This window comes from Pezoporus flaviventris, unplaced genomic scaffold, assembly GCF_033815535.1.
Source record: "Pezoporus flaviventris isolate CSIRO_AGI_PZ_B2104156 unplaced genomic scaffold, CSIRO_AGI_Pfla_v1 ptg000022l, whole genome shotgun sequence".
Lineage (NCBI taxonomy): Eukaryota > Metazoa > Chordata > Aves > Psittaciformes > Psittacidae > Pezoporus > Pezoporus flaviventris.
In genome coordinates this window covers 4693341-4705900 of record NW_026892570.1, presented here as the reverse complement: position 1 = coordinate 4705900, position 12560 = coordinate 4693341, and the positions used below count along the sequence as shown (strand labels likewise).

Here is a 12560-nt window from a genome sequence, read left to right as displayed (position 1 = left end):
TTGAGACCAATCCATCATTCTAGTTAAGCAAGACACATAACCTCTCCCAGCATCAAGGTCATACGCTCATCCAGCCACATGCTCTGTAGAAACAGAGTATGGGTAAATCTGTATGCTGCAGCAACGTATTTGGAAGCTGTTGGTCAGATCTGTTCTGCATATATACCTATTTCCTGAACATAGCCAAAGGAAAGGCAAAACTCCTAGTTTGAAAATCCTGACAGCCATGAAGAAATAAAGTAGCATATCTAATACATCCACTGTCAGAAAGACCTTGATTCTACTAAGTCCATCAGGTATTTAAAACCATACACACACAAATATACATCTTTTATCTCAAGTTTCAGACTCAAGGATTTCCTGAAGCTGGTGAAAAATGCAGTAACAAGGAAAATGCACATTTTGAACATTTGCTAAAAATTCCAGATTTTTACCTTATACTAAAAGACAGAAAATATCTTCTGCATATCTTTTAGCAACCACCTGTTTTCAGACAAGCAATTCCTATGCCTTTTAGAGACACTTCATGAATGGTGTAGACTACCTTTAAGAAAACTATTCAATTAGTTAGTTTTCCTGAGCATCCCATAATAAAGATAACAGGGTAAACCCTGCAAAGACAGTTAAATGAGATTTTCCTCTTCAGCACAGTGAGTCATTGAATTTAACAGTATATATATCACACAGAAAGAATAAGTACTTGCAAAGAATAATGCAAAACAATATAGTTAAAATTCTGTGTGTAGAAAAATACATTAAAATCATTACCTGTTAAATTCATCCAAATACAGGCGAAGCACCTCATACGTTGTAAGGGCAACTTCACATTTCCCTTGCTTGATGCGACTGAAGTCATCATCTTTTTTACTGCCATGTAAGACACAGACCTTAAAGTACCCCCATGCGTCTAACTCATCCTTCCAGTTGTAAAGCACTGAAAGAGGGGCCACTATGAGGAAAGTCTGAAAATAAAGATGTTACAGTATTACTGGAAAAACTGCAACTTAGCACTTCTTCCTCAATAACAGAAAGCAAAAGCATGATATCTATTTTACTGATTTCAACACTTTGAACAACATGTCTAATTCTGTCACTTTAAAGCATATACAGAAAATACCTGAAGAATCACTACAAATTCAAAAGTAATCAGTTTACTCACAGTTTGTGAATAATACAGAAGTACTGTATGTCAATAATACAAATGTACTGTAACACTAAACAAACCCCACAAAGTAGTGTTAATTACTCAAACTACACTCTAAAAACTGCAATAAGACATACACTACCACTTTGCTTTGCTATAGCATCTATATGTTATAAAATGTTTTACAGATGGAGAAAATACAAGGATGAAGAGGGTAAGCAGCTTCCTCCAATCCACAAGTCATCATATGACTTCAAAACAGAAAGACATGAAAAGGCTTTAAAAATGTAAGACAGATCATACAACTGATTTAATATCGTGGAATAATAAAATCAGTGAGGTGGGAAGGGCTCTCAAGAAGTTTCTAGTCTTAACATTCTGGTCAAAGCAGCGGTAACACTGAATTAAGAACAAGTATTAAGTGCGCCCTCAGTTCAGGTCTTCAAATCCCCGCAGGGATGGGAGTGGTCTACAACCTCTCTCTGTAACCTCCTTCAGTACTTAATGGCCTCAAAGTGAAACTCTTTCTCTTATTACCAGTCAGGAGTGTTCCTTGTTTGTTTTTATTTGTTTGGTTGTTTTTCTTCTTTTATGTCAAGTGCTACCCCTTCACTTTTTCCTCTTTGCCTGTATGTCCTGAGAAACCCGTATCCATTCCTCAGAGAGCCATAGTCATATGAACAGCACTGCCAAATATTCCAATTTTTTCAATATGATAAAAACAGTACTCAAAACCGGAAATTCCTTAAGTCATATGCTGGGTAAAATTAAAACAATCTTCAGATTTCTCTAATTCACACAGAGCTTTTAAATGTATCTTTACTAGCTCTAATCAAATACAGGTCCTTGGATCATCAGTCTAACTCCAGAAATTATGACAGTCATTCAAGAAAACATGTGCAGTCACAAGAATATTAACAAATAAATTTTCCAAATATATACGTTCACCTTAATTATTTACATATCCTGTTAATACATGTGCATATGCTTTTTTTACTTGAGAAACACAATCCCACAAAACTGTAGTTTTCTATTCACTGACAGGGGCTTTTCAAATTACTCTAGCCACAGATGTCATACAGGTATTTCCAAACGTTTTGTGTTAGTGCTGATCAACAGTTTTACCAGATTCAACAGTAACAGTTAAACAATGCACTATGACAGTCTGGAAAACTGAAGGTTTCCCTAGCACTACTATGAAGACCATGAGCCCTTAATCTGCCAAATTAGCTGAATTTTAAAAATAAGTATGCATAAACTCCGAAAGCAAGCAAAAAAAATGAAAAAAAAAAACAAAACACAACAACTCCAAGTATTGCCTTTTACCAAAATCCTTAAGCTTGTATCACTAAAAGCTGTACCTTCTTGGGGTTACACTTGGGTTCTTTTTTCATTGTCCTCAGTAAAAAATCTGGCATATTATTTTCAATATCCTCACGTGTTCCCTTTTTGTGCAACACTGCAGCCAAAAACGAAATGACCTTGAGGAAGAAAACAATTCTCAGTGATTATGTACAAAAATGCAAGCAGAAACTGAGGGAGATCCACTGAAAAACAAACAAACAAACAAACAACCCCCCCCCCAAAAAAAAACAACAAAAACCCCAAAAAATAACCCAAAACATTTAGGACAAGATCTTGGATGGGATGTTGTAAAGTAGTTTGGATCGGAGTTGGGATTTTGTTTGGGGGGTTTTGTGTTAAATCGATCTAATTTTTAAAATAGGAACCCCTTCCCTTGGAGAATCCTGAATTCACAATAAGAGCAACTAGTTGCTCTATTTCACTCGTTCATCCACTAAGTGGAAAAGTCCCCAAAACACACAAGAGACTATGAATGAACTCAGAAAACCTAAAACTGAGGTATGCCTTGCAGTTTTCCATTTTCAGGATGATACTTGACTCAGTAGCAAAAAAGAAGGAAGAGATACTTGCTTAATATCTCTTACGGAGAAGTATATTCCCCACTATACTTCTGAAAAAGCAAGAGGTTTAAACTAGAGCTTAATTTAACAATTTTCACTAGTATGTTGCTTCCTGTATACTCCATTCCTTCCAATTCCTGTCATTAACTTCAAAACCAGCTCTTCCTGTTGTGTTTAGGCTTCACTATCTTATCTGTCCCAAAACAGTCAAGGTGATTTTCCTCTGATTATGATTAAGGCATTCATTATTATACACCACAGTAAGGACAAACATCCCCGCATAGGCTATTACAAACTTCTCCCATGACAATCCAAAACAGGAAGAAGGCACAGAGACTGGCCAGTACGCGCATTATTGATGAAATCCACTTGGGATAAAAGGTATCCATGGGGCTAAGCAGCGGCAAGGACCAGATGCATCATCAGAGGGGTTGACAAAACAGTCAAGGTGATTTTCTTTGATTATGATTAAGGCATTCATTATTATACACCACAGCAAGGACAAACATCCCCGCATAGGCTATTACAAACTTCTCCCATGACAATCCAAAACAGGAAGAAGGCACAGAGACTGGCCAGTACGTGCATTATTGATGAAATCCACTTGGGATAAAAGGTATCATGGGGCTAAGCAGGAGCAAGGACCAGATGCATCATCAGAGGGGTGCCCTTCTTTTGAAAACTCAACAGGCTGCCTTTACTCTGAGCAGTCAGCTCCAGCCCCTTCCTTTTGCAGCTGCTACACAGCTGTTCATAGCAGGGCTGCAGTAAAGCTATCAGCTGTTGATTTCCAAAAGGAAGAAATTTCAAGAGCTTTCTCCCCCTAATGGAAGGGGGAAGAAGAGAAGGTGGAGAAGAAAGAGCCAGACAGGAGTGCAGAAGTCCAGAAAAAATACCCAAGAAGAGTAAGGGTTGATGAGCAAAAGAAAGAAGAAATCCATCACATATGTGGCCACAGGGTGAGAAAGAGATACACAGGAGAAAAGAAAACCAAACATTTGCATAGATAATATTTCATATAAACTGAGGCTAAGAGGAACCGCAAGTTTTCACGTTTAATTTTTTTTCTTCAATCCTTTTGAGAGTAAGAATGAAATTCAACTGAACATAAAAGCTCCATGTGTCTTCCAGATCTTCTTTTGGAAGAATTATGCATCACAAATTTAACAATAGAAAAGACTATAAAAGGGCAACTGTGATGACAAACCTTTGGTTTGTCCAGATAGAGCACGAAGCAACCTAAAGGCCTTGCTAGGAAACTAACTTAGTGCGATCACATTAAGAAACAACATTATCCTACTTGCCTCCACCTCAACTTCATCTTGAAATTAAACAGCCATACAGTCAGGACAATTAAAGCAAAAATCAGTTCAGAAGTACAAAGAATATTAAAATGCAAAAGTTGTCTAGAACACCCTTTATGTCATAAATCACCCTATAATTCAGAAACAATAAAGCTTACGCAACTGACAAACATAAGTTTTCTGTAAGACTAAACCATTACTTGAAGTTTAACTAACACTTCTTTTTTAACTAAGTGAAATCCTCTTTTACTTCATATCCTGGACTGCCTTTCCCCTACTGAACCTGAACATAAATACTGTGTTTTATAAGTAATACACAAGATACTCTTCAAAACTTGACACTGCGAGGAAAAGAAATAACCACTAGATCTGAATTCCACACAGGAACACACTGTCACTGTGTGACAAATGTGACCAAGTCACTACAGAATCAGCTCTGAGGTACAAATACATGAGATGCAAGCAAGACAACTCATTTCCTCCTGCCCCATTTACCGTCTTATATAGATGCTTCCTGCTACATGAAATCAGATTATTTGCAATTCTGAGTAGTAACAAACTTCTGTAAGTACAGAGCTCTTAAACTGCCATGGACAAGAAACATAGTCAAGCTTAAGTAAAACACAAGGTAAATGGATGAAATTTAGTTTCAACAAACGTGTCAACAGATCAGCAGCAGCTACACAAATTTGTGAGGGACCTCTAAATGCTCTATCCAGAGAGGTTTTGCCAGTTTAATTTACTCACTCCTTTTGTCAAGCTTGCTACAGAATAATACTTCTTTGCACTGAAGGGTGTCTGCCATCATCCTAAATGGAAGGGTGAAGGACAACAGAAGCTACAGCCTGTATTTGTCAATGAAGGAATGATCTTGCATTTGACACACAGAGGGAGAAAAGAGAGAGGGACAAATACTAGCCAACACAGGATTCAAGCTGCTGGCTTAAAACAGAAAGGATTAAAGGGAATTCTCAAATGTAAAATCACCCTAATTTTAGTAAAATAAATAATTCATTTGGGCCACACTGATTCAAAGCATAATGGAAAAATCCTGTTACATTCTGTCTTTTCATCAACCAAAGTTGTATTTCCAAAAGAGTAATAAAAATAACATAGGACACTTAAGCACTTTTTCCAGAAATGGGAGTAAATGCGGCTGCTCCTATTCATTCCCAGTACAGCTGAACTATCTGTTTTCAGGAAAAAAAAGATATTGAAAGAACAGTCTGATAAGGGTTGTAAGTTCTTTTAGCATACTCCAGTGCAGACTGCTTTCATGATGCACAGGTAATCCTCCAGGTAAATTCAACATAAAATGAATACTAACATTTTAACCACTGTCATTATCCATGCTTACACCAAAAGGGGACACAACCCAGTTTTGACACTTATCAGGAGTGATCTTAAATCAGCAGCGGCTCCTGACTCTAAGTGCTGTCCTGGACAGTCGCATCCTGCCACCTCCAACTCCACAACAGCAAAGGGAGGTTAAGCTCACTGACATGGCATTCTTAAATAAGTTATTTTTAAAAAGATTAAAACCTCATAGAAAATACATTGCCAAAAAAACTTAAAGAATACCTGTATTGTCTTTCCAAGGCCCATATCATCTCCAAGAATACACCCCCTTTTATTAGCATAATGTCCATACAGAAATTGGACTCCTTCCCTTTGATAATCACGTAGGTATCTGTTAATTGTATATGGAATAAAATCACCATTGTCAGATAATTTAAAAGCAACTGCAGGAGATGGAAAATTCTGGTCAGGAAAATATGGCTTTTCCAGATCACGATCATCAAATATTAAGCTTTTCCAGGGCCCTCTTCTGTCTTTGACTCTACAAAGTTTAGTTATTAATATTTTCCTTTCTTCAGACTCTGAGAATGATACAACAGCAAATGATTTTCCATTCTTGTCCTTCTCAATAGAAGATATTGTTCCTTCATGAAGTTTCCCATCTTCAAGACAAGGGGCAAGGCACTTCTCCCCAGTATGCCAATTATCTACAAAAAAACCACAAAGACACAGAGTGATAAACTGTCCAGATGCACAAAGTATTTCATTATGTCACATTAATAAAACATTGGATATAAATTTATTTGACAAAATGCATACAACTTAAAAGAATTTATTGAAAGTAGCACTAGAATCAGGATACCTGTTATTGTTTAGAACTAAATCCTGAGGTAGACATAAAATTATAGTTTGCTGAAACACTGCTATGTTACAAATATCTGGAAGCGTATACGAAGAAAATGTGATGTAAAAGCAAAATTCTGATACATTAAGTTGTTACATAGTGGCTTCATATATGTAAATACTGATGCCTGCAGGTTTAGTGTCCAATTAAAAGACCACAGGACCTTGTTTATTAGACACTTTGGATCTACCAGAATTTACTACTGCAGTGTTAGTAAATTGTTTCATGATTATAATCACATAGCAAAACATCACCTTTCTCACAACACAGTCTGGAACAGGTAAAAACAAACAAACAAATATGCTTAGAAACAACAGAAGTGTACTTTAAGTGCACCATTTGCCTATATTGCTCATCAAAGTGGCTAATTACTCAGTGAACTAAATGCCTACAGCTGTCAAGTCTGGAACTGTTAAAATCCCCTCCTCTGAGTGGTCTCACTACAGCCTTAATACAGCACATCAAGTATTAACAACACAGATGACTGACATGCTTCATTTTCAGCTATCTCATTTTTACATTTAATGCGCAAAGACAACTTTTCTCAAACGATAATGTATGCTTCCAACAAAGAATAGGGAAGATAAGAACAGCAGTGTATCAGAATTCAAATAATTCACATTGAAAAACCCAACAAAATACCTCTATCAGAAAAAACGCCATCACTCTTCATAGTAAAAAGAGAAAGACCTTGTAAGTAACAGTTGTACAGCTTTCCAAATCTGAACTGAGGAATTCTTGTCATTCCAAATTTGTGAAGACAGTTTCCAACCTTCCCCAGCTTTGCCACCCCAAAACAAAGAAAGGGACATATAACTAATTTTAGCACTTTTATTATTTCTTATCTATTTGTTGGAATAAGCCCTGCTCCTCCTTAGAAAGTCATTATCAGTAGCAGTGAGAGGCACCTAAGCTTTTTATGGAAAGAAGAAAGTCAGACAGAATCTTACATTCAAAGCACGTATTTGTACTTCATACCTATGACCAGTGGTAGTCCACTGTTTCTGGGCTTCTCAACCCAGCTACTTTCCAGAGGGAAGAGAAAGAAAACAGGAAGTCCTGAAGACAAGAAATTCCACCTTCCCCCATTTTCCTGTGTCAGTGCAAAAAAAAATTCATGGAGAAAGACAGGTTCTTCTCACCAGTTCCTGAGCTCCTGGAAGTGTACACTTACAGGATTATTCTCCACAATGTACGAGATCAGTGATAACTACTCATTTAAAAAATTTCACTAAAGTGTATATGCTAAAGAAAACAAACCACTCTGGTCATAAGCTGACATCCACGTAATAGTAAAAATAAAAAAAAAAAAAAAGGGAAATTCTCTTCTAAAATTCTTTGGCCTTAAAGTATTCTTTAGCCACACAGACACCCTGGGCTAGGTATAGCTTGTGCATGTAGCAAACCCCAACACACTCCTCTCTTTAAAGTAGCTCCATTTCCTCTTTACCACATGCAGATTCCTTGCATTTGGGGTCTTATGACCACAAATTTTACAAGTATGCTCTTTAGCACTGTCAAGCTTTTGCATGCTATGAACTTGCATCCCACAACCTAAACTGATGACCTGCTTCTTATACTAACGAGATTATAACTAAAACCTTTCCATTAGACTCACTATTTGAAGGTGTCTTTCATAATGCCTCCCATCACCCTCACTTGAGAAGTTTAGCCCCACACCCTGCGACCAGTACATAAACTCCCCCATACCTTCAGCCATTCTCAACGGTTTCCTCAGAGACTTGAAGCTCAAACGTATCTTTTTGTGGCAAAGGGTGAAGAACAAACAGTATATTCAACATATGATACATATCCAATCTCTTAAAAGTTAAGCCATCTGTATTGTGTATCACAGATGCTCAAATCAACGCAAAAAAATGTGCACACGAACTTCTCCCAGTAGCATCTAAGTCTTTGAGCAATTTCTGAAAAACAAGAAGCGATACTGAAAAAATGAAAGAACAAAGTTAAATATGCAAAACAAAGTTTAAAATAAGACAGCATTTCTGTAATTACTTTCTTTTACAGTAATATCTGAAGCATATTACATATTGTGACAGTAAAGACTCTCAAGTTAAAACCAGGATTTCAAATGACAGCACCTCTGTCTTTAACTAAGCATTTACTTGAGTTTAATAAGCTGCACATAACTTTTCAGAACTGGAGTTTCAGGTGTAAAGTGGAATAAATTGCATGCTTCAGTGCTACCAAATCCCAAACCTTGTGAGAAACAAGGCATAGAATAAGAAAAGAAATGCAATGGTAGTAAGGACACCATTGCTACAAAACTCCAGAAAATAATGCTGCACAAGCCAAAGCAAGAATTACTGCTTTAACCAGACTGATTCACTAATTTATTGGGTTATGAACCAAAACTATATTTGTATATTTGAAGAAAATCATCTGGTATGGCTTTCTGATATGGATACAGTACACATACCATCATCAAAGGAAGTTAATACTTCAGATGTCAGCCTCTACTCATCATTGTTGAAAAAAAAAAATGTGCTATTATATATTTACTAAGAGTATTAAATCATAGTCATAGAATCAGCTAGGTTGGAAATGACCTTTAGTACTATCAAGTCCAATCTTTACCCCATGGGCAGCCAGTTTCTCCAGACCACTGTGTGAGACAGTGTCAAATGCTTTAAAAAGGCCCAAACAGACCTTATTAAATGTCTTAACAGACCTATTAAATATCTACAGCCTTTCCCTCTTCAACCAGGTGGGTCACCTTGTTGGACAAGACCAGGCTCAAGCAGGACTTGCCCCTCATGAACCTACTGTCATACACTAGCTCCTTTCAACAATTACTCCTCCCCAAAAATAAAAGAAAAAAAGAAAAAGAAAGTGAAACTATCATGACTGCTTTCTAATTTTAGAGGACTGATCACTGAATGTAGACCACAGGTTTGTACACTCTAGTAAGTTACCTGTCACAGCAAAATTCAAGGATACTGTAAAGCAAAAGCACTGCCATCCTTCAGTTGTAAAGCTTAACTATGAAGTTGATAAACAAAGTCTAAAAAAATTCAAAAATGTTCTCCTCCAAAAGATGTCAAAGCAGGATGTCATGAGTTCACACAACCACACTTCCACCTGTCGCAAGAACCAAACTCGAAATGTATGCTGCTGGTAACAGATTCGATTTTAAGAGCATTTTCTCCCTTCTATTTCTAAAACATATATACGGGCACAATCCAGCACCTCAGCTCTGCCGTTAGCGAGGCCTCACAGCACCATAGTACCAAGACGTGTGCCCTGGGCACTGCCCACTCCCACGGGCCCACCGTACAGGGAAGCACCTTCCAACTACCACACCTGTTTTCATTTTTCACCTGAGCAAAGGTGGCTGCACACTGCGTATGTGCAGTGCCTGCACGTCGCTCTGTGAAAATAACACGAACATGCTTACCTTGGACACCGACACTCTAACCTCTGGCCGTGCAAAACCCTTGCCTGGTCGAAGGCAACTAGGGGGCGAGCGCAGACCTTAGGCCTGCCGGACCGCCGCCCTAGCGGTCTACAGCGGCAAGAGGGGAACACGGGCCGGCCTCGCTAGGCACAACACCAGAGGGCACGGGCTGAGGAAACCCAGGAAGCGCAGAGCAGTCGCCCAGCAGGCACCTCACACCTCGCCAGGGAAGGGAAGGGAAGGGCGCTCACCCTCTGCCGACTCCAACAAGGGCGGGGCAGCCTCACGGCCCCCCTTGCCCTGCCGGGTCGTGGGAACAGTCCGGCTCCCGTCACCGGGTCAGGGCCACACCACTTCCGGCCATAGGTGCGACTGCAAACTCCTGGAGGGAGGGAGTTATCGCGATAAGAGCGGTGCGGCGAGACTTCCTTCTTAAGGGAGCCCGCGGTGAAGGGCGAGGAGCAGGAAGTATCGCGAGGTTTGCTGGCCCTATCGCGAGAGGCTGGCGCGGCGGGGTGGTGCTGTGTGCATCGTTGAGGGAGGGGGAGTGTTCTCCGTCGCCGGTCATGGGATTGTGTGGGGTCGTCAGTAGCCGCGGTGCCGCGGCTCGAGGGGCACTCGGGTCAAGGGTGGAGAGCTTCCGGGAGAGACGCGCAGAGGGCTGGGAGTAAGTCGTGTCTGTGCCGTATTACACCCACAGGAGCGCAGCGAGGTGTAGGACGTGTAGGGGTGTTGTACGAGTTAGCCGCTGCTGCAGGGTGCGGCGTTGCCAGAGCTATCCGGGGTGGAATGATTTGGCATCTTGACCCATACTGCTATACTGTAACGCGAGTTTCCTCCTAATGCAGCCCTTGTTTGTAACAACATCTGGAAAGGATGTTGTTGCAAACGAAGGAGTTAAGCCAAGAGCAAGTTATTTTGCATGAAGAATTTGCGCAGGTAAGGAAGTAGGGAAAGAAGCTGGTACCCTGCAGACGCTGCAGAGCCCAGCGATGGAGCTGGCGTGGTGGACAGAGCTGGCTGCGGTGATGTGGTCAAAGTACAGTAAAACCCGATGTACCCCAGGAGATGGCACTTGGGGAACAGGCCTAAGTGAGAGGTCCACTGATGCCCGTGCTCCGCTGCTGTCCATCTTCAGGAGAGCTTGGCTGGACATAGCAACGCTCTGCAAATTGTAAACTTGATCTGTAAGAAGCATATTGCTCTTGCTGAAAAAATTCAGACCCACCAAAAACCACCCAGATTGCTTCACATCTCAGTCGGAATTTAGCAGAAAGTACATGAAGGAATGAATTTTCAGATCCATGTTACTAGTATGGGTCTATGACAAAATGCTTTCAGATGTATCTAGCAGGCAATACTAAGTAGTTTCACAAGAGTTAGGTGTGTTATGTGCAAATATAATGCAAGAAATATTTTTAAACCTTTAACAGAAGACATCAGTTTGGGATGAATCATTGCTTCTACTTATATTGTAAGTTCAGTCATTTTAGTGACGAGGGATTAAGCATTAGAGAAAAAAGCTAGGATTCTTTTAGCATCTGCAGTAAAACTGTACAATGAAGATGGATATTCAGACTAGCTAATCAAAATCCTACATCCTACAGTATTTTCAGAAACCAAGGCAATAAATTTTCTAGTACATGGGTCTCCATGCTTTTTCTGCATGTAGCTAACATTCAGGCAGCTGTCTGCCTGCTCGAAGAATAAAGAAGCCTTGCAGAAACTGGAGCAGCATTATGTTGCTTCTTTAAGTAGTCTGCTATTAGCCAGAATTCTGTTCTAATAGAAGTTAATGAAAGATGGATGGTGTTTGATCAACAAATTATATTAGACTAATGGGAATATAGCAAGCTTGAAAGCACCAATACAGTTGTTAAGACAATAAACTGCATGAATATTGAGCACTGCATATGTTGGGGGAGGTTGTTCAACAATAAAACATAATACAGTACCAATAAATTACATTGTTTTAAAAATATACATGTCATCATGCACTTAACTATGTTCATGCCAAAAGAACGTGGGAAGAGCCAAACAAACATTAAACCAAAGCAGAAAACAGGATGGCATTTCAGATTTTAAAAATCTGGCAAAATAAACACAATGTAACTTTACCATGACCTCAGATACTCACACTCTCAGATACTTATAGTCAGATACTTTATATCTCAACCCTCAGAGCATCTTATTAAAATCAGCAAGTACATAGGCTCCAATTCGAACACAAGCTATTGAAGCTATTAAACTGAATCATGTGTGAAGATAAAGGTGTGTTTATACTACAAGGTGTTTATTTAACGAATGCTATGTTGCGTTTGACTCTTAGCAAGATATTTGTGCTTAATAAAGACATTCTCATGCAGAATACAGCTGTTATGTTAGTCACAGATACAGTATTACAACTTCACAATAGAAGGAAATAAGAAACTTATTAACCTCTTGCTCAAACATGCTAATTTTTCTAATAGGCAAGTAAATTCTGCCTACACTCCAAGAATCCCATTCTGCTTTTATGTCAGTGGTAAGACCTCGGTTATCTGGAAAGAGAATTGCACCTGAAAAT

General features: G+C 39.2%; 1 protein-coding gene across 14 annotated transcripts in view; it reads right to left on the bottom strand.

The window, feature by feature from the left end:
* Nucleotides 1-8590, bottom strand: part of ERCC6L2 (ERCC excision repair 6 like 2) — a 66141-nt gene extending 57551 nt beyond the window's left edge. For 4 of the 14 annotated variants that reach the window (XR_009743911.1, XR_009743910.1, XM_061456319.1 and 1 more), the window contains exons 1-4: nucleotides 8287-8589; nucleotides 5955-6379; nucleotides 2506-2625; nucleotides 769-962 (exon numbers count right to left, since the gene is read on the bottom strand). Coding sequence is in view for 9 of the 14 variants with exons in the window: in XM_061456319.1 (XP_061312303.1) it covers nucleotides 769-962; nucleotides 2506-2625; nucleotides 5955-6379; nucleotides 8287-8296 (749 nt within the window). In the remaining 5 variants the exon portion in view is untranslated. Of the gene's footprint in view, nucleotides 1-768; nucleotides 963-2470; nucleotides 2626-5954; nucleotides 6380-8286 lie in introns of those variants that run through there. The other 10 variants (XR_009743914.1, XM_061456322.1, XM_061456323.1 and 7 more) reach the window with 4 other exon arrangements.
* Between the last annotated feature and the right edge of the window lie 3970 nt (nucleotides 8591-12560).